This window comes from Mirounga angustirostris, unplaced genomic scaffold (genome assembly GCF_029215605.1).
Source record: "Mirounga angustirostris isolate CCGP_5_RB_7025 unplaced genomic scaffold, mMirAng1.0.hap1 SCAF_15, whole genome shotgun sequence".
Taxonomy (NCBI): Eukaryota; Metazoa; Chordata; class Mammalia; order Carnivora; family Phocidae; genus Mirounga; species Mirounga angustirostris.
Window position 1 is genome coordinate 72,308,140 of NW_026991723.1, and position 22,237 is coordinate 72,330,376.

General features: G+C 39.0%; 1 protein-coding gene across 4 annotated transcripts in view; it reads right to left on the reverse strand.

The window, feature by feature from the left end:
• The window catches only part of ECPAS (Ecm29 proteasome adaptor and scaffold), a 107,746-nt gene that overhangs the window by 40,551 nt on the left and 44,958 nt on the right, over nucleotides 1-22,237 (reverse strand). For all 4 annotated transcript variants that reach the window (XM_045882919.3, XM_045882920.3, XM_045882917.3 and 1 more), the window contains 15 exons: nucleotides 20,250-20,331; nucleotides 17,398-17,517; nucleotides 14,268-14,353; nucleotides 13,959-14,037; nucleotides 12,107-12,156; nucleotides 11,075-11,141; nucleotides 10,859-10,981; nucleotides 8,713-8,816; nucleotides 8,179-8,302; nucleotides 6,794-6,874; nucleotides 5,212-5,437; nucleotides 4,502-4,593; nucleotides 2,333-2,467; nucleotides 1,403-1,565; nucleotides 798-970 (listed from right to left, as the gene is read on the reverse strand). In XM_045882919.3, coding sequence (XP_045738875.1) covers nucleotides 798-970; nucleotides 1,403-1,565; nucleotides 2,333-2,467; nucleotides 4,502-4,593; nucleotides 5,212-5,437; nucleotides 6,794-6,874; nucleotides 8,179-8,302; nucleotides 8,713-8,816; nucleotides 10,859-10,981; nucleotides 11,075-11,141; nucleotides 12,107-12,156; nucleotides 13,959-14,037; nucleotides 14,268-14,353; nucleotides 17,398-17,517; nucleotides 20,250-20,331 — 1,705 coding nt within the window. The remainder of the gene's footprint in view (nucleotides 1-797; nucleotides 971-1,402; nucleotides 1,566-2,332; nucleotides 2,468-4,501; nucleotides 4,594-5,211; nucleotides 5,438-6,793; nucleotides 6,875-8,178; nucleotides 8,303-8,712; nucleotides 8,817-10,858; nucleotides 10,982-11,074; nucleotides 11,142-12,106; nucleotides 12,157-13,958; nucleotides 14,038-14,267; nucleotides 14,354-17,397; nucleotides 17,518-20,249; nucleotides 20,332-22,237) is intronic.

Genomic DNA, 22,237 nt, shown 5'->3' on the forward strand with positions numbered 1-22,237 from the left:
TGCACTCTCTGTGACTCCATTTCTTCATATGGGAAAAGAGAGATGACAAGTGTACCTACTTCACTAGACCTTCTGAAGAGTTCCATTAATTAACATATATGAAGCCCTTAGCATACGCCTGGCACATTACAAGTGCTCAACAGTGGTTGGTGAGCACTAATTAGTTAATTAATAGCTAACAAAACTACACTGCGATATTCTCAGGAAGTTTTAAATGGTACCTAGACCAAGAATAAGACTGTTTATTAAACTGGTAGTAAACTGATTCATCTGCTCATTAAATCATGTTATATTTCAACACTGAGGTACTCTGATCACAAATGTTTTAAAGTTTATGAAAGTGTTTATCTAAAACTAAAAAATGATAAATGTCCTTCTCCTCAGATATTACTCACACTGCTTCCTAACATCCAGACTTCTTAAAACCATTTTCGCTGTCAGAGGTTAAGATTCAGATTTAGTCTAAAATTACAAAAGTGATAACAACTATTTAACACTTTATTACCCACTTCCGCATGACAGAAGAATTACCCGTGCAGCTAGTTCTTCACTCAAATCCTAACAGTTATGGGTCTAAACTGGAACAACTGGGCCAAACGGTGCACGCACAGAGGTCATACACAAATCACCCCTAACTCAAAACTAAATAGTCACCTAGACTTTATCATTTTTTTTTTACATTAAATCCTTCCTCCGGCTGCACTGTCATCTATCCTCATGACAACTGCGTTTTTGCTCACTTATGTATCTATGAATAGAAAGAATTTCAGAAGAAGGGGAAAAAAGGAGAGACTTGCCTTATTTGTTTCTTTACTGGAGGGTATTCTATTCAGTAAGCTTTCTACAAGATGTGATTTGGTGAAGCCAGATCCCTCACTGGGGATTGGGAGGGGACCATTCCTGCCAATTTCCCCGAGGGCTGTGCAGGCAGCAATGGCCAGGAGGGGCGACGTACTGTCCAAAAACGAGCCTGGAAGCACATGAGCCGAGACTGAGAAGAAGACACTACTGCTCTTGGGGTCCGGGGCAAGCAGCAAGGGACTCAAGACTGTCTCAGAGACAACAGAACAAAATCAAAGTCCACATTTTCTTCTAATTGGTGGTTTGTTAACATTCAGTCAGTAATGAAACACCACGGGAACAAGGCAGACAGCACTGTCCTCTTAAAAATGTTTAAGGTTTTTCCCTGTAATGCAACCATCTCTGTCATACAGAAACACACAGGAAGAAACGTACAGAAAAATTAAAGTACTTTCATTGTTATTAAAAGCACAGAACTTATCCACCATCAAGCAAGTTTTGTGAAAAGACTTGTGCCTTTAAGGTACGATGCTGTAAAAAGAAACTAAAACGCTGTAATAAATTTGAACCCAACTCAAGGCAGCACAAGCAGGTCAAGTACCTATTGTTTCCGTGGCGCTCTGAATGAGTTCCTCTTGTTCCGGCAGGAAATCGGCATCTGTCTCCAGGTCCTGCTGCTCTGCCATTCTCATTTTCTTTTTGGCCAAGTATCTTCCTACCGTGAATCCCAACGCAAGCAAGGATCCGTGCTGTATCTCTGGGCTCTGAACCACACAATAGCTCTGTCACTCTCTCTCACATGCAAGAATGCACTGAAATAACAGTATGCTTAGGAGAGTCATCTCTCCAATAAGACATAAGGCTACAAAGTGATCATTTGAGGTTCTACTGAATGCTAACGAACCTGGAGTTTCCAACACTCAAGAATTCTGAGAAGGTAAGCTGAGTCTTGATTCACTTCGAGTAATTCCCTAACCCCACACCCACTCCAAGTCTGGGTGAAGTGACTCTCCTGCAGGCTCCCTGTAGCACCCATACTTTCTTCTAGCTTGGAGCACTTACGTAACTACACTACCATTAATTTTCAAGCATAATTTCTCCCTTCTGCCCTACTGCCAACAAAATACAATGAGCAGATACGATTTCTAACTGCTAAAACCTCTGAACACAAAGTAGAGGTTTGATTATTCGAAAGCACATGTTTCCTGACAGAACAGGCTCAATGACAGGTGGCTCTAGATGGGGAAAGAAAAAGGAACTAAGATTTCCGAGCACCTGGTAGTACGAGGGATCCTCGTGTAATCACTCCCCACTGTATTCCTAGCACCTAAAACAGCGCCGATTAGACACAAGGCACTCACAGTTGTTGAATGGACTGAATGAATCAATGTATCACCTATCTCAATTTTTCTTCACCATCATAAAAGTTCCTTTTAGAAATGAGAACACAAAAACTAAAAACATATCAGATGCTTTTAGAAAGCTCTCCCATCTCCCACAAAAAAGAACAAAGACAAAACTGATAACATACATGATTGTCTTTTGTGGTCTTTATAAGCTGTTCTATCATTGACTTCAACTCATTCCCCGACACTGTAGATACCACCACAGAATAAAACAATGCCGCCAGTTCACGCATCTCTTCTTTACTGCTATTCATCAGACTCTGAGTGATGTAGAAAAACAAATATATACGTGATATACAATCATCTTCCTACTGACAACATCTGACATTTAAAATTGAAAGAATAAATGATACATTATATTGTTCAATCTATTGGTATCGGTAAGAAAATAACACAATAAACTACGTCAAAATAAAAGCTGAATTATGTACCAAAATCTTCTGCGCATTTTCATCAAAAATACAAGACATAAAACAGACAGAATTAATACACAGATGATCTGAAACAGAGGTCAACAAATGCTTTCTGTAAAGGGCGAACAAGGCTTTGTAGGCCACCTGGTCTATGCGGCAACAGCTCCATTCTTCCACTGTAGGGCAAGAGTAGCCGCAGACAATGGAGAAATGAAGGGGTGTCTGTGTTCCAATAAAACTTTATGGACACTATAATTCTCATGTCAGAAAATACTACTCATCTTTTGATTTTTTTTCAACCATTTAAGAACGTGAAAACCACTCTTAGCTTGCAGGCCAAATAAGAAAGGAGGCAAGGCAGATTTGGTACATGGACCATACATAGTTTGATGACCCCTGATCTACACGATCAAAAGTCAAAAACTGCGATCATTTTACAATCAGCAAATATTCACAAGGAATAAAAAATCCTTTTTAAATTTGAAGCAATTTCATGAGGTCAGTTTTTCCAGAAAAGCACAAAACTTACACTTCTTGGTATATTACATTCATGCTTTCACCCTAAGAGAGAATCTGCAAATTTTACCATAATTCAAGCTCCAATTTCCAAAAAGAACTGCATTATACAGCCCAAGAGGTATATGAAACTGTATGAGCCATACCTGTACTAAAAAGAACTTTTCGTTGTTTATGTGGAATTCAAATTTAACTGCGAATCTTGTTTTTTTTTTTAAAGATTTTCATTTATTTATTTGACAGAGAGAGACACAGCGAGAGAGGGGAACACAAGCAGGGGGAGCGGGAGAGGGAGAAGCAGGCTTCCCGTGGAGCAGGGAGCCCGATGCGGGGCTCGATCCCAGGATCCCGGGATCATGACCTGAGCCAAAGGCAGATGCTTAATGGCTGAGCCACTCAGGCGCCCCGAGAATCTTGTATATTTATTCGCTAAACCTGGCAAGGCTTTTGGTGTGACCATGAGACAGGAACACTCTCCTACATGGCTGGTGGGAGTGTAAATTGGTACCAGAGGATGTGGACTATCAATAAGAACTGCAGAAGTCTATGTCCTCAATTCCACTTCTAGGGAATCCATCTAAAAAACAGACTTCCTTATATTCAAAATGATGGACTGTTCATTGCAGCAGAGTGGAAGCAACCCAAATGACTATCAGTGAGGTTCTAGAATAAATCACGGCATAGTCATACAATGGAAAAAATGAAGCTGTTAAAGAGGATGTTCCCTCTCTAGTTCTACAGAATACCTCCACATTCTAATGTTAAGTGAAAGAGGTAAGGCACAAAACAGTGTGAGAAGTTAAATAACTTAATAAAATTATACTATATGTTAACTAACTAGAATTTAAATAAACACTTGAAACAATACAACTGTGGAAACTATGTGCCTTTTGTGTAAAAGAAGGAAGAAAAATTGAAAATGCTTTTATTTGTGTGTATAGGCATAAATAAACTCTAGAAAGCACACCATAGAGAAATAAGTGATGACCTACATGTTTGTCAGGTGAGAGAGGAAGGGGCAGGAAGTTGAGAGATTTGGGTAGGTGGGAGAGAGTTACAGAAAGGAGATATTTTACATATATTTTATTTAAGCTACACAAATCTATTTTCTTAACTTTCAAAACAGAAAATACATATATATTTTTTTTACTTATATGATTCTCAATTCTTCTCTCACTCTCACCTAGATGGACTGTTGAGATACACTGACCTACCATGCTTCCCAGGAAGTGTCTGATAAAAAGAGTTTTCAAAACGACCCAAAGGCAGGAAAGGTCATAGGAACACTAGTAAGGAAGATGAAATTATAAGACTAAAGTGTAAAATATACAGAATCAAAGAGAAATATACATGCATAAGATGTACCTTTATCCATTCTGTTTTGTCTACAAATTTGGTAGCCAGTTTTTCTGGATACACGGAGACAGCTTCCAATAGACAGTACATGACTGGCAAACCTAAATAAGAAAGAATTCAGAACCATTTTAGCTTTAAGAAAAGTGATAAACACACAGGGCTCACTAAATTCCTTTAAAGTATAAGCTACTGGGACACCTGGGTGGCTCAGTCGGTTAAGCGTCTGCCTTCAGCTCAGATCATGATCCCAGGGTCCTGGGATTGAGCCCCACATCAGGCTCCTAGCTTGGCAGGGAGCCTGCTTCTCCCTCTCCCTGCAGCTCCCCCTGCTTGTGCTCTCTCCCTCTCTCTCTGACAAATAAATAAAGTATAAGGCTACTGCTTTACGAAGCATTCCCCAGTTCTATGAAACAAAAACCAACATAAATACAGTATGTGATCCAAAACAGCAAATTTATAGACTACGTATCTATAAAAAGATGCCCTGTTCTTCGCACCCACTTCCAAAGTAAAAACATTATCTACTGTTAGCATTTCTTTCCGGGAAGAGTAAGAGTGTATCAAGGATGAATCAAGTAAGTTTGGAAAAGAAGCAAAGACTCATGTTCAGTTACAGTAGTGAAGGGAGAAAATAATTTTGCTATAAATTCTCAGCTGAGTTTAAAATGAGATTTCTGCTTAAGTGCCTTAACTTCCTCCTCAGCAGCACGACCTCCTACCTCCAACACCTGCCAACAGCTGCTGAAGCAGGCCGATGTAGATCTGAACAGGGTGGGTTTCTCCACTCTTGGAAGAAGATGATGAGGATGTCGCCTGGCCGCCTGACAGCAAGGTCCGTATGTAGCGTCCAATGGCTGGGGCGTGGTCCTGCATATCAGCCAGACTCTGGGAGGTGGGCACCACTCCCGCACTGTGCGCTAGGCACATGCGCAAGTACAGGACTATCTAAAAGCAGCAGGAAGAAGAATACCAGACAAGCTCCTCAAGAAATCAGTATGGGAGGGAACTCTTCAAAATGAGTTTCCCATTTTCATTCCCCCACCCCCCCCTTCATAAAGCTGTTCAACAATCCTCACGAAAGCTGGAAAACATGACTCAGTACGTTAACTGAAATTACCATAATGGAGCACAACTTACATAACAAGCTTTTATAAATCCAGAGTGTTTTTAGTGGAGTTTAATGGAGTTAAAATGCAAACTCAACTTTTAAGGTCTAAACTAATAATTACAGGGACGCCTGGGTGGTTCAGCCAGTTAAAGCCTCCGACTCGTGATCTCAGCTCAGGTCATGATCTCATGGGTTGTGAGACAGCCCTGCGACTGGCTCCACGCTCAGCGGGGAGTCTGCTTGAGATTCTCGCCCTCTGCGCCTCCCCCACTCGCATGCTCGCACTCTTGCTCTAACAAATAAATAAATCTTTTTAAAGATTAAAAAAAAAAGTCTAAACAATTACAATAAAAACTGTTATTTTTGAAAGCTGGGGGGGAGGGGAGAGTGAGCAGAAACCTGGGGCAAATCATCTATTCCTGTGGAACTCCAGTTGTATTTAATCTCCACTAGCATAAGAATTTGAGAAAATGGGTTCAAATCATAAGAGTAGAGACAGCACCATAAAAACTTCTGATATAGGGGCGCCTGGGTGGCTCAATTGGTTAAGCGACTGCCTTCGGCTCAGGTCATGATCCTGGAGTCCCTGGATCGAGTCCCGCATCGGGCTCCCTGCTCAGCAGGGAGTCTGCTTCTCCCTCTGACCCTACCCCCTCTCATGCTCTCTCTGTATCTCATTCTCTCTCTCAAATAAATAAAATCTTAAAAAAAAAAAACAAAAAAACTTCTGATATAAACTGGCTACCCAAGGAGTCCTCCTGAAGCTCTTTCCTTGACAGCTAAAATAGGCAGCAATTCCACTGTGGGTATCTTACTCTGAACAAGATTACCTCTTGTCATTTAATTAGTGCAAGTCAATGACCTAAACAACAGATAATCCAAACAACCTCAACATAGCACTGGCTTTAAAATTCAAATCTAATTTGCTGTAAAATCACAATAGTAATCAATGCAGAGCACCCAATTCTTCCACAAAGAATCTCACTGAGATAAATATATTTATAGACTCCACTACGAACTGAAATAATACCAATTACCCAACACTGTTTTTCTAATAAACAATCTGGTGAAGGACAATGACATCACAATATGGGTTTATCTAGAACACAAAAAAATTCAGACATCTCTTTGGGTGTGACATTATCTTTTAGAATGTTTAGAGAGAGCAAAATGGAAATAGGTCCAAGTCCTACCTCTCCAAAGGCTGCTGGGTTAAATGGAAGGACAGTAGTCCCAGTCATGTACTTAGCTGGAGTTTTCATTCGATGGGAAGCCTAAAAAAATAAGCCAAAAACAAACACAATTACTAAAACATGGAGCACGTGTGCCCTTCCTCAATTCAAAAATAACTGTATTTCTAACTACATTATTGTTTGCTACTGTTTTTTCCTAAATCAAAGCATTTTTCCATCAATCATGCTGATTTGCACATGTCCCTCAAACCCTAAATGATAGGTGTGGTGTCTTTTCTTCTTCCTGTTTTTACTGGCATATTTAAAAAGAATAAACCTGCTCAGGGCACCTGGGTGGTTCAGTCAGTTGAGCATCTGACTCTTGGTTTCGGCTCAGGTCATGACCTCTGGGTCGCAAAACTGAGCCCTGTGTCAGGCTCTGTGCTCAGCGGGGAGTCTGCTTGAGATTCTCTCTCCCTCTGCCCTTGCCCCTCACATGCGTGCACGCACTCTTTCTCTCAAATAAATAAATAAATCTTAAGAAAGAAAGAAAAAGAAAGAAGAAAGAAAGAAAGAAAGAAAGAAAGAAAGAAAGAAAGAAAGAAAGAAAGAAAGAAAGAAAGAAAGAAAGGAAAAAGAAGAAAGAAAGAAAAGAAGAAACCTGCTCCAGGCATCTACGAACAGTCACCTCAGGCCACTGCAGTCCAGTTACTTTCATTACTAATGGAGGCAGGAGGAAAAGATGAGCACAAAAACATCTTCTGACCACAAATATGACTGTGCCTCAGAGAAAAAAATCATGACTACTTAGTCCTGACCTCCAATTCCCTTAAGATGTCTATCTAAATAAAAAGCCAGGACCACCAGCATACTCAAAGAAACACTGACGTAAAAAGTGGGACAGGATCAGGACTGGGGGTCACGACAGCCAATACTCTTGTCTGATCCACCAGCAGACAGAACCACACACACACACACAAGGCTTGCAAAAGCAGACGTGATGTTCTCTTATGATCACAATGGAAAAAATCTGAACTGTTCCCTGAAGCATTCTTAAATTTATGGTTTCCAAATAATATCCTTAAAAATACAAAAAAAAAAAAAAAAAGATATTTTTAAGCATGTCATACCAAGGAGAAAATTTTTAAACCCAGCCAAAATGTTGACAAGCATAAAAGGAATTTAAGTAATTCAGATTGGGGCAAAACAGATCAATTTTGAGAATTACATTTTTCTCTTCATTTTGTATTTTCGTCCTCTCATTGTAAATATTAACATTGTTAGAAACCTTACTAATATTCAACATTTAGTGATAACATTTTAAATGTGTCACCTAAAAAAATACATGTTTATTTTCATGATTCATTATATGACCCAAACTAACTATCTGAAGTTAAATGCCATACCTTTTCGTGAATATAATACACCATTTCCGGGAAAGAAGGCATCTGCTTAGAAGCACTTTCTTTTCTGTTTCTACCAGGAAGACACCTTAATACTCGCTGTGCTTCTCCATGAACTTCTTCCCGTCTTACAGAAAGACAAATAGGAATAAAATATAAATTGCAATGACAGAATGATCATGTGATGATTAAGAACAGTCATTTTATTTGACAACGGGGGATCTGAGAAAATGTCTTAAATATATTCTTGGCTATCTAAGCAAAGAGTCATAAAATACATTTTAAGAAACTACTTCTTTGTGGAAATTTCTTGAAATTTGAAGAGTTACGTGGCTTGCATCTTTTAAGTTTACCCACAGAAAAAAAAGAAGATAGGGTATAACTACAGGTCTGTATCATATCAAGGGCCATATTTTTAACTCTTTAATAAACTGCTTCCAAATTCCATAGAGCAATACTGAAAACAATATAAATTTTAGTAATTCTCAAATAATTTAATATGAACCCAAATTCAAATTAACACCTTTTGAAACTTACGGATCTCCTGCAGCTAGTAAGAGCAAATATCTGGAAGGTATATGATCTGAGGGAAACACCGTGCTAGCAAATTTCACAGCCACCTGTCGAACTTGAACTTCAGGCTATTTAACACATAAATACACGCACACACAAACACATAACAGATTTTAAAAAAAGAAGAAGAAAGAAGAATCCAATTACCAACAGCTCATTCCAGTCAAGATAAGTCATCTTAATTGTAAACAATTAAAAATGAAGTTTTTTTAATAACTATATCTAAGTAAATAAAATGAAGACAAATCATTTGTTGAAAATCTTTAATCAAGTTGTTTAAAAGTCTTTTGGACAGCGGCATCACTTAAAAAGTACTTTTATGAGCTAAAAAAGGACCCTCCAAGTAAAGCAGGAAGACCCACAAAGACCATAGCCAGAGAATGTCCCTGTACACGCACATCCTCCGCCCAACTTTGGGACCACGGTCACTGTGAACAGTTTTCTCGCCGTCATCTCTGCTTCCCCAACCCTCAAACTGTCAGTCACATGAATGAAATTAAGATATTTGGCAGGGAACACAAACAGAGGTTACTTGGAATCTCTATAAATGTGAAGCAAATTCGTCTCCAAGTTTTTCAGATTAGCTTTAGTTAAAACTGACTCCGAAGGAGTTTCAACTACATGAATATATTCAATTCACCTAAACAGAATAATGAACAAATCTACGAATACAAAGTTCAATGAGAGAAGCAGCTGAAGAACCTTTATTCTGAAAAGCCTTATTCTCATGTACCTTTCCCCCCAGGTCATTCTCCTAGTCACAAACCTAACATAGTGAGATGAGAGTGATATTAAGAAACAGATAATGGTCCTATTCATTCAGGTATTCTTGCTCTTTAAGCATTCCTTGAGCTACAATCAAGAGCAGTGATACTAAGGACTAGTTCGTATGATTTAGCCTAGAGTCTGGTTGCTTTAAATGTAGTCTGAGAAAAGAACACCAACTAGCTTCGGTTTAGTAACATTGCTGCATGATTTGATCTGCATACGTATAACCAGAACCCACATGCATTATACATGCATCATACATCCTTATACGATTACCTAGGGAAAGATTTAAGTGTTCTATTCTAATGAGCTTCCAAATAAGCCCATACTTCTTTGTCCACAATATAGGACTATGAACCATGTACAAGAGCATCCGACAGTGGAACTCAATATACAGTAATGTTCCTGAGTGTACATAATAATCCTGTCACATTTCAATAGAAACCAGATACCTTTCTGAACCTTTAGTAATTCCCTCGATAGCAATGTATTAAATATGCCAGCCAAATTTCAGTAAGACACAATATATATTAATCACACCAATACTTTTTGACATCATTCCCTCTTCCAATCTCTCTCTTTCTACTCCTAGAAATGGAGGACAAAGAACTGACTATAGCAAGTCCATATTATTTTATATTGTATACTATATATTACATATACATATGTGTATATACAGATACTCAAAATTTCCTATAAAATCCCATGACAGTCAAATAAAGAGGACTAGAAGGAAGAAGACTATGTATGATAGTACTGGCTTACTTCCTACAGACTCGATTTTAAGGTATAAAATTTGTCTTTCTTTCCTTCTGCTTTTCCCCCAGTGTTGGCTATAGAACTCCATCCCAAAGGACTGTAGTGTTCAGCTACCAAGTAAGACAAAAGACTTCCAACTTGGAGGACACGACATCAAGAACAGTTTCCCAACATGAAAGGCTTTAAACATAAAACTTCTGAGAATATCACCACTCCTTCTCCCCTAAAATCAGATTCCCATCATGAAGAATTAAAAATCAATCAGAAATCACAGTCCTGGGCCGCCTGGGTGGCTCAGTTGTTAAGCACCTACCTTCGGCTCAGGGTCACGATCCCAGCGTCCTGGGATCAAGTCCCACATCGGGCTCCCTGCTCAGCAGCAGGGAGTCTGCTTTTCCCTCTGCCCTCCCTCTGCCGCGCTCTCAAATAAATAAAATCTTTAAAAATAATAAATCACAGTCCAAGTGAAAGCAAATATTCTTCTTAATTGTCAAGATCATTAAGGAAAAAAAGCAATTCCAATTCTGTTCTTAAAAATGTACACTGTATCACCAATCATCGCAGTTCACATAGCTGGACCTACCTTTATTAAGTACGAAGCCACAAGTGCCTCCATGAGAGTTCGCTGTGCTCCCTCCAAAGTACTATAAGCTCCCACCATCATAGACAATGCTTCTTGAATAGCAAGCCGAGTCTCAGGCTCTTCCTATAAATATAATAAAAATAGCGTTTCCCTCCCTGTCGGGTTTCCAGGTCAGCATCCAAGCGGAAAGCATAAACTTGCTGGGTGTTTCCCTACCTTACAAAGGGCTTCAAAAAGCTGCTGCACAAGAGCTATATCCTTGGTGAATAAATGGGGCATTCGACTGTAAGAGAATACAAGACCATTATTACGATCATCAATTTCCACGATGTTAGAAGAAAATGTAACTCAACACAAATTTTCTTGAAATGCATTTTCATCTCTAAACATAATGTCGACATCATTAGATTACCTCCCCAAAGAGCCAAATATTGTTAAAAGTAAATACTTAGTTCTTCAACTGTCTAATATAAGTAACCCATGATTAAAATACATACTATCCAGATAGAGCCTTTATAAGATTCCATGCATTCAGTTAACATTTCTGATTTTAACATAAGAAAAATAGACAATTAAGACCAAACTGCTACTTAAACTAAAGGCTATCGTGTAAGTGCTGTATCAGGTGACTGAGGGTAGCTTTCCTCTGAACCCCAAGGATCCTTTCCCTGCAGACAGAAGAGCAAGACCCAGTCCACACAGGCCAGTAAGGGCCCTGCACCACGCTGGCAGCACCACATGGTGCCACAGTCTCCCTGCTCTGAAATATAGGGAAGGAAGAGGAAACCAGGAGGAAGTGGAAGGAGGAAATCATACCATAAGCAGAAGAAAAAAAATCCACCTCTGGAAACGGGCCACCCAGAATCATAATATACCACTATCAGGAAAGAGAGTCAAGAGCTAAACCTTGATGACTGTGGTTATAAAGACTAGTGGTAAGCAGCCACAAGAACACTTAAGGTCAATCAAATGTCTCCAGGGTGCAAGAAAAAGTAACCCGTTAAGACACAATCCAGTTCAAAATCTCATTTCAAGACTACCATTTAATATGGAAACATATCTATCTTCAAATGGAATGTCTCACATCATTTTCCTTCTACAAGGAAAACATTCCTAAACAACCCTTGGCCATTAAATACATTTCCTTTCAAAATCACAACCAATTTATTCTCCATCCATTATTAAATGCCACATAATTTTTCTTAGTTTACCAACAGGGTATCTCTCACTGAAGAAGAGTTTACTCACCTGGAGAGTTTTCCAACAGCTGAATATGCCATTGACAGTAGCTTAGGGTCCTTGAAATTAAGAAAAAAAAAAAAAAGAACAAAAAACAGACAAAACAAAAAATACAGTAAACGGCAAAACCTTTTTGCTGCAATTACATGCATTATTTTACTCCTTGTTAAACCTGGTCTCACTCTGCCTAACTACATGATATTAGCATCTAACAAAACAAACAAACAAAAAAAAGTCCAAACCCAGAATCATCACACTACTAAAAGGAAAAACAAAACAAAACTTTGCATCCCCAACTCACTCCAAAAGGAAAATACAGAGGCCATATATGAAAGGGTTCTCTCAGCTGGTGCTAAATTCAGGATATTTTCAACACTATGTACCCTGCAAACACCAACGCACTGGGAAAACAGCTTAACTTATCAGAAAATTCACCACTGGTCGCACAGACTAGGATCCTCCATCTCTCCCCCCAAAACTGCAGTAAACTGGGGAACGATTACCTAAAACTCTGCATGATAATAAAGAGCTTCCCCTCATATCTTCCATTATAAAAAATGAAAGGGATCATAGTCATCAAGTGAGTGAGGTTCCCTCCTCAGACAGACAGAATTTTATATTGTTTTATGAAAACCAATAGTCTGATTACTCAGAAAAAAAGGAACACCTCTGTGAGTTGAAGTTTATACAATTAACATAGGACTCACTCTTCCACACCTCGATGGACACACTTACAGATTCATCTGTTGGGAAGTTCTGCAGGTACCTCCAGGAGGTACAGAGATTAGGGACCTATGGTTTATCTGGCCTCTCGAATTTATTTTTAAATATACAGATTCTCCCTAAAAGCCCAAAAGCATTTTTATTTCTACCAACCATCCCAAGCATCAGACTATGTATGCCATTAAAAAAACTCTGAAAGGTTCCCTAGGCCTCAAAAACCTTGCAAGCACTATTCAGTAAAGGATAGGAGAGCCAGGCCTACCACTGCTCCCAAAGGAACTGTACAGGAATGAACAGCTTTTCCCTAATAATAATACCTACTAAAGGGCATTCGATGTGCTGAACAATTTTTGTGTATAATCTCATTTAATCTTCACAATAATCCAACGAAGAGGTATTATTTTCATTTTTCTAATAAAGAACAGAACTCCAAAGAATTTAAGCAACTCATCAAAGAACAAAACTAGGATTCAAACTCAATTTTAACTCCAACTGGCAGAATGTTAATTACTATACAACTGCAAACATGCATTCATGTTTAGTTAAGACTTAGGAAAATAATGCTAACTAGAGTTCTTGAAATACTACTTTCTTTAACAAATTCACCTGAACTAATGAAGATGGTAAGAGTGACACAGCAAGGACAAAGGGGATTCCAAAGAATCCTCATCCCACTTAGCTTAAGGAATCAAAAACTTACTGAATGCATGTTTTTATAGAATTTTGAACTGGTAAAAACTCAGCCCTTAAGAATTAACACTATTTCTAAATATAAGCAAATCCAAATAAACATCCATATGGAAACAAATCATAAAATAAAATTTAATGCTTTCCATTCCATTTTTGCACAGTGCCTAAAAGCAGAATAAAATGCAGTTGCTTTAAAAGATGTTATTTAAAGAAGCAATAAGACCCCTCGAAATTCGTACTGTATTTTTAACACTTAATTCCAAAAACAAAAAAGCAAAAGATGGCAGTAATTTCTGAAATTCACACCACTTCAAGTAAAAAGATTAAGAAATGATGGAACAATAGCAAACTGTAACTAACTAAACAAACATGCAGACCAGAAAGATTGGTAACAGAAAATATTTTAAAATATAAAATGTTAACAGTGTTTAAAAGACAAGTCACTTACTTCTTTATATTCATTGATTAGCTTGGTGAGGCCATTCAAAAGCATTGGACCTAATGGCTTAATCTTGATTTCTGGACAACTTTAAAAAAATAGCACACATACACAAAAGCAAGATAAGAATCTCATTATTAGCGTATCTTTTCAGATGATGACTTAAAATAATTAGAGACACAACTGAAATAACCTATTAAAACCTAAAATTTTTTTAAGATGAGCAAACATGGTTTCTTTCTGGGTAAGAAAGAAATACTTGAATCATTTGACCACTCCAACAGCTTGAAATTTTACAAATAGTTCAAAAAAACTTACGTTATACAAATATGATGCACAAACTGCAGGGATAATGTTCTCAATTTTGAATTTGTATTTGTACCAAAAAGTCCATCATATACCACCTATGAAAAAGAGACAATGTCAAGAACACCAATTAATAATAGCAATTTGCTATTCTCAGATATTAGTCAGGATTCAACAGCAGATGTTGTGCACTACCCCTTGTTATTCAAACACAGTTCTTTTTAATACAGATAATCATCTTAGCTGACCAACTTAGGAAGCCGTCAGTAACTCCAATCAGGAGTCTGTGGAATAACGAACACAGTGGTTGATCTTGACAGTCTGCAAAACTTGTGGATCTACCACCAGAAAGCAACAGAGTTCACAGTGGGCCCTCAATCTGCCACTCCACATCACACAGGGGACATGAGCAGATAAAGCCACTCTGGTCCCTTAATTACATGTAGTCAGTCATTCCAAACAAATTGTAATAAAAGCTTCATGGAAAATGTCAAGATTAAAGCATTCATTCTACAAGCGTAGAATACAGGTACTCCATGTATGGTGTAGTCATGCCTAGGTGGCAACAGATCACACAGGTGAGTCCTGTACAGCATCTAGAAGGTTCAGACATTAGACAGCAATGTCAAAGAAATCTAAATTCCTCAAATTCCCACTTTCTATGGGATGGATAGTCTTACACTTAGAAAAAAAAAAATCTCCTCACATTGGTTCCTAAAATGACTAGCAGTATTCTGATCTTACTTAACAAGGGCATGTGACTGAACAGGACTGAGCTCTGCTGGGTAACCAACACTAGCCAGGTACTATGAGACACAAAGAGACAAGCATTGCTCCCAAGGCACTCGATCTGCTTGAGGGATTAAATGTACATACATTAAAAATGATACAGGACAATATATAATCACATGCTACCTTATCTGGAAAAGACTTCTAGAAAATTTATCTGATAATGCTAAATTATACAGAATAATATGGTAAGATAAAAGAAGCAAAAGAATCAGAATACTAATGTTTTATCAGAAAAAATAAAATTCACTGTGCACATATTATACACGAAGAATTATGCTGGGTACTTTCATACGTTCAAAATCAGGGTGAGGTACTATGTGCCTCGTTAAAGCCATTGGTATCAGGAAAGAAGAGGCTCATCTGAATGATGCCCTGAAGGATTTCTATAATTGACAGGTGGAGAAGAGAGGGGGTAGGGCCAATTATGTAGGAGAACAGTAATGCAATCATTAAAAATGGGACTAGAAAGAAGAATGTGTGTGAGGGACAGTGAGTTTGTCTTTGAATACACCAAGTTTTAGCCAGATTTATTTGGAAAACATATAAATAACTACAAATAAAGTACACACAGGATGTCTATGAATATTTTGTCACAAAATTCTAGCTGCTGGTGGCGCCTGGGTGGCTCAGTCGTTAAGCGTCTGCCTTCGGCTCAGGTCATGATCCCAGAGTCCTGGGATCGAGCCCCGCATCGGGCTCCCTGCTCTGCGGGAAGCCTGCTTCTCCCTCTCCCACTCCCCCCTGGTTGTGTTCTCTCTCTCGCTGTGTATCTCTCTCTGTCAAATAAATAAACAAAATCTTTAAAAAAATTTAAAAAAAAAATTCTAGCTGCTTCTCATGTAATGTAGTGTTACTACAACCAAAGTTTCTGAACCAAAATTATCAAGACACTATCCAGGAAACAGTGCTTGCAAACACCAATTATAAAACACCAATTATGAAAAAGAATGACAGAAGCTCTGGGATAATTTTACATTTATGAGACACAGAGAATACTTTAAAGTCATCAAATATTAGAGTGCCAGATAGGGGGAATAAAAGTTTTATCATCGACGGGGAGGAAGTAGCCACTTCAACAAAATAAGCCTTAAGAGGGAGAGATGCTAAGACTGAAGTCTAGGCCCTCCATACAGTGAGCACGATGGCAAGTGTTCTCACTTTGGGACTGAAAAACGAGAGCGGCAGGAAGTGGGAACATTACAGATGGGAGGCGACACACTGGAGGGAATCCTGAAACAGGAGTAGATGTTGACCAGGCTAAAAGGGGAACGGGGCGGGGGGGGGGGGGGGGGCTCTGGCTGGCAGAGGGAACATCATGAGCGGAGACACGGAGCCGTGAAAACAGCGTCTTTAAAGAGGAACAATCTTCTGTTGGAGCATAAGGTACAGGGCAAGGGGGAGGTGAGACAGGAGACCAGAAGAGAGAAAACTGCTACCCCGTCAGCAGATAACTCGGAACGTGGTAACTGAATGAGTACCAGCCACTGTGCTCTCAATTTTCTACGACCCCATTCCGTCTTCAAAACCTTGCTACGAGTAAGCTGCTGTTATTACACCCATTTTACAGATTCAAAAAAGAATTTCTTAAGAAAAACAGAAAAAAAAAAAGAAAGAAAGAAAGAAAGAAAGAAAAACAGAAAAAACCCTGAGGCTTATTTAGGATCTACAGCAAATAACTGATGACAAAATTTTACTCCAATCTATCTGCTACCTGAGCTGAGCTGGCCACCACTTGGGCAAAAAAAGCAGGAGCTTTTGCAGAGGGACTCGTGTCCTGTACCAACAGAGTACAAGGATTTCCAACTGCAACAAAAACTCTGGTGGCAACAGAGAAAACAGGCTGACTGTCTTTCAGATGAGAGGAAGGGAAACAAGCTAGATTACTGTGATGGCCAAAGTGAGAAGGCACAGTCCCAATTAACACCAGCATTAGCTGGAGGGAGATGAAGCTCTTAAGGAGGCAGAATCAAGAGAATATGGCCACTGCTGTTACGCAGGGGTTCAGTTAAGGATGACGCTTGATAACTGAATTTTTCCACTTAACTGACCACCAGAAACTTGGTTGCCTAAGACAAACATTTTTCGAGAAAAGCCGCCCAGAAAAGCACTAGTTTGAAAGGACAGTCACCATACATTTGAGTGTTAACTATATACAGTATGTACTCTATAACAAAAAATTTTTTAACCATGTCTGCAGCTAAACCTGAGATAGAAAAAAAAGATGGAATCTCATTAGACTTGTTACGAACATCAACATACCTCCCGAATATGCGTTAATGCAGTTCTTTCTGTAATTAGACAGACATAAAAGTTGTAAACAGGCCATTTTTCTCTGGAAAGAATGAATTACCTGGATGTTAGCTGGGAACGTTTCTGCAGCTTGTCTAGAACGAAGGAGATGGGGGACAATCTTTAACTTAACCCTTGTACTGACGGGGTCCCTCTTCAGCTCTGGTTTCAGAACTGCTCCCTGTTAAAAATATGTTTAATTATAACTCAGCAGTTCAAAATTACTACTCACTGAAAACAGTCATGAGAAATCATAAAATCAGTGGTCTCTCAATCTTTTGTTTCAAGATTCCTTTACACTCTTAAAAACTACTGAACCCTCCAAAGAGCTTTTGCTATACTGGAATACCTATCAATATTTGCTAAATTAGAAATTAAAACTGAGAAATTTTTAAATATTCATTTAAAATTATAATAATAAATCCATTATACATTTTCATAAATAACGTATTTTTAAGAAGATTAACTATATTTTCCCAAACAAAAAACTGTACTGAGTGGCACTGTTTCACGTTTTCTCTAAGTATCTTAATTGTCCACCTTGACAGAAGAGAGTTGGATTCTTTTCTCTTCTGCCTTCAATCTGTTCTGGTATGTTGTTCTAGTTAAATTACATTAAAAAAAAACAACAACAACTGGCACTGGTTGTGGCCAAAAGAACAAAACAAAACCCAGTTTCATAAAGATATGTGTTTGGAAAAGTGGGGATGATTTCAGCCTTTTCAGGTAATTCCAGGTATTCTTTGATACTACAGCAAAACTTAATAAACAATAGTTTCTTAAAGGCTAGTTACAATTTGGATTTGAAACCTTCTCACTGAACTTTTGTACACTCTGTTATACTAAATTCCACTGATCTGTGTTGCCCACTGAATGGCCCCCTCACCCTCGTAATGCTTCTGTAACATCACCGGCCATTTGGAAAGTACTGGCTCATGAGTGAAGCAAACATTTCATTATGAAACATTTTTTTAAATCACATGTCATTATCACCACCAATCTAATCAGAAAAATCTGTAGGTACTGACAAAATGTCAGGCTCACGGTGACGGATACAAGTTTCCCCAAATTGTAATTTTTGCTTGAAAGTCCAACTTTTACCACTGCCAATAAACCTCGTGAATTGTTTTTCTTGAAGCCTCATTCCTTCATTTTAGAGAACGTATCTGCCAAATACCATCTCGATACCCACAGTTTCCCAGTCTACAGGTAAATAATTTTTACTGCTTCATCAAAGATATTTTTTCCTATTTTTTTATTTATTTTAGAGAGAGGGAGAGAGAAAGTATGCATGAGGAGGAGGCGCAGTGAGAGAGGGAGAGAGAATCTGAAGCAGACTCCACACTGAGCATGGAGCCTGACACGGGGCTCAATCCCACGACCCCGAGATCACGACCCAAGCAGAAACCAAGTGTCAGCTACTCAACTGAACCACCCAGGCACCTCATCGAAGATATTCTTCAGTAAAGCTGGGTTTTATTCTCTCTCTCTTTTTTTTTTTTTTTTACCATGAGTGCTGACAGTTAAGAACACAATAACTACTAGTACTATTTAGTGACACAGTTTTGGTTCGTGCTAGGGCCCCAGCAGTTACACCCACCATTGTCAGCGCACCGTCAGTGCAAACATCGACATGATCAAAAAAAAGCTCCCTATGACCCGACAGGGGTGAAGAAGCACTGATCTAATCCAACCCTTTCATTTTCTCCACGAAGAATATGAGGCCAAGAAAAGCCCTGTGATTAGCTATTCATTACCAATAGCTTGTTATCAATAACTCATTACATCCACGGCCCAATTGGACACCCACACAAGAAAAATGGACTGTATTTCACTCTCCTCCCCAGTACATTTGTGTGCAGCCATTCAGGACTAGAACCCAAGGGGGAGGCTCCCAATTCCCAATTCATTGTTCTTTCTGCCACATCACACTCAATTTAATCTAATTGGAAATAGTATGATGGGGGGGGATTATGATTTTTAAAACAACTATTTATGGTTTAAAAAGCAAGCAAGCAAATAATCCTTGTATGTCTGGATTTGAACATGAGAACACTTTTAAACACAGTGAACTGAACAGAATTTAGCTTATTAAGCAAACACCTTACTTGGAGGCTTCAGAAGAACCCATCTATGGTCCTAGATTTTAGACCAGAGGTCAACAAATGAGCCAATGGGCCAAATCTGGCCCACCATCTTTCTTGATAAAGCCTATGAGTTAAGAATAGTGCCTTATGTTTTCAAATGATTTTTTAAAAATCAAAAGACTAGTACTTCAGAATATGTGAATATTATATGAAACTCAAATTTCAGTAGCCATGAAGTTACACTGGCATCCAGCCATGCTCCTTCGTGTGTTGCCTACAACTGCTTTCATGTTAGGGCAGAGTTGAATAGTTGTTGCCCCACAACCACATGGCCAGCAAAGCCTAAAAAACTGACAGAAAAAGTGTGTGGATCCCTAATCCAGAGATTGTATCATCATTATTTAAGTATAGGAATTGAAACGACCAGCTCAAATAAACTAAGTTACCAGGAAATCTTAATCCACCCAGACAACATGGCTTAAAACTAGTATTTCCTCCAGGATAAATTCAGCTTAAGTCAAAATAACTAGGAGAGGGGCGCCTGGGTGGCTCGGTCGTTAAGCGTCTGCCTTCGGCTCAGGTCGTGATCCCAGGGTCCTGGGATCGAGTCCCGCATCGGGCCCCCTGCTCCGCGGGAAGCCTGCTTCTCCCTCTCCCACTCCCCCTGCTTGTGTTCCCTCTCTCTCTCTGTGTCTCTGTAAAAAAAAAAATAAATAAAAATCTAAAAAAAAAAAAAAAAAAACTAGGAGAAAAAGTTCAAATATATGGAGCTCATGTCAACCAAATGCTTTTTATGATGATGTGAGAATAAACCAAAACAACCTACCTCTTTTGTCTTCAGTGGTATATCTCCAAGGTATACCTTGTACATCTTATTAATGATGGCAGGATTATTCCAGTCAATCAAGCTACAGAAGGTTTCAACACAGCTTGTTAAAATTATTTTTTTGGTCCCACTTCAATGATTTCAAAAAATACATAGCCCCAATATTCGTTACCAAAGGAAAATGTCAGAAATACACAAATGAACTGAGCAACTGACTTGTAGAAGAGAAGGAAAGGGATTAATTTAGATCAATGTTAATTTCTAAACAGAAATCCAGGAAGTCACTTGTCCCACCCTGATTCAATAGCTCATTACATCCACAGCCCAACTGGACACCCACACAAGAAAAATGGACTGTATTTCACTCTCAAGGCCAACGCCACGGAGCAGTTCCAACAGAGCAGAGCTATAGTACACTTGTTCAAAGAGAACTGAGGCAAGCATCATTCTTCTGTTGAACTACCTGGAAACCCAAAAGTGATAAGGAAAGTGACCCAAAAATAAAAAAATTATCCGTTAAAGCCCCAACCCTAAGAAGCTGGCAGCCCCTCCCATTTCTCTTATATTGTGTTACCAGGACCCCCAGCCTCCCGCTCTTCCTTCTCTGCCAGCACATATTTGCAGTTTCATCACCTAATCCTAATAGCAGGCATGCTGCCATTAGTCCCTGACTTGCTCCTACTCAGGCCCCACTGTCAGGTGAATGAGGATACAACACTGTATCCTACAACACCCACCCCCTGCAGCAGCCCCTCCCAGTCATGTTACAAACCTAGCGGTACTGCAAGCCTGCGTTTCACTTCATCAGTGAGATTTAACCGTACTATCTTCTCTCTGCCTTTTGACATTGGTTCTGCTTCCAAGCTATGTTCTAATCTGTGCAAACACAATTTCTTATGCTGCTCTGACAGGTTTTCTAATCCGTCTCTTCTTTCACAGTTCATCCATCTGCCTCTTCCTCAGATAGCCACAATTCCACAATACCTCCATCCTCGAAGATGTTCCACCATTCCATTTTAGTTTTTATTCACCTACACTCTCCTCAGATGACTGCTACTAACTAATCCTCAAGCCCCACCTTTGTCTCCCTTCTATAAATACATCAGGCGTACAGATTTTTGACAACACGTACCCATTTTAGTAAAGCTTAATGGTAAAAACAAACTAAAAACTAAAAATTTTCACTGTTTCCTCTACTTTTCCCCTTGCCATCTTTCTAGGTTTTTTTATTTCATGTTTGTTGTGAAAATTCAGAAATGTACAGAAACTTATAATCTGTATACCATATCCCTCTCTACTCCTTTTCAGTAACCACTAACTTTGGTGTATCTTTTTCTAGACTTCTTTCTTATGCATGTAAAACCGGTGGATGGTATAGCAGGTGGGTAGGTAAAGAAACAGATCAAAAGAGAGATGCATCACTTGAAGAGATACTTCAGGATTTTTCTTTTAACAAAATGGGAAAATATCTACATACCGTTCTCAACTTACTTTTTACCTCTTAACAATGTTAAACTCCTCTTATGAAAAAAATGCACACTTGTTTTAAAAGACAAAATCGAAACGAACTAGAATACTTCTGCACCACATTTACATTTCTAACAATCCAATCCACTACATGGTGTAAAGAATGGGGCCAGCTCAAACACAATGAGAAGTTTTAAAGGAAGATTTTTTGATACTTCGAAACCAAATAAATTCTTTGAAAGGGATACCAGGAGGATGCAGTTATAAGCAGCATGAAGGAATTTTAGACTGGGGGCGGGGGCGGTGTTAATGTACAGTCTAGTCCAGCTTCCTTATTCCACAGAGTCCAAGGCCTGGCAGGTTACAAGAGTCTTTCCTGCTCCATCAGCGAGAGGCATGACCAGAATTAACTCCCTGACAACGCGCTCCTCCCCTAGGCTGCCTCACCTGCTATGGAGGGGTACACCGCTCCTAACCGCCCCCACACGTGCAGTCTGCTTATGGACACGTAACCGAAGACA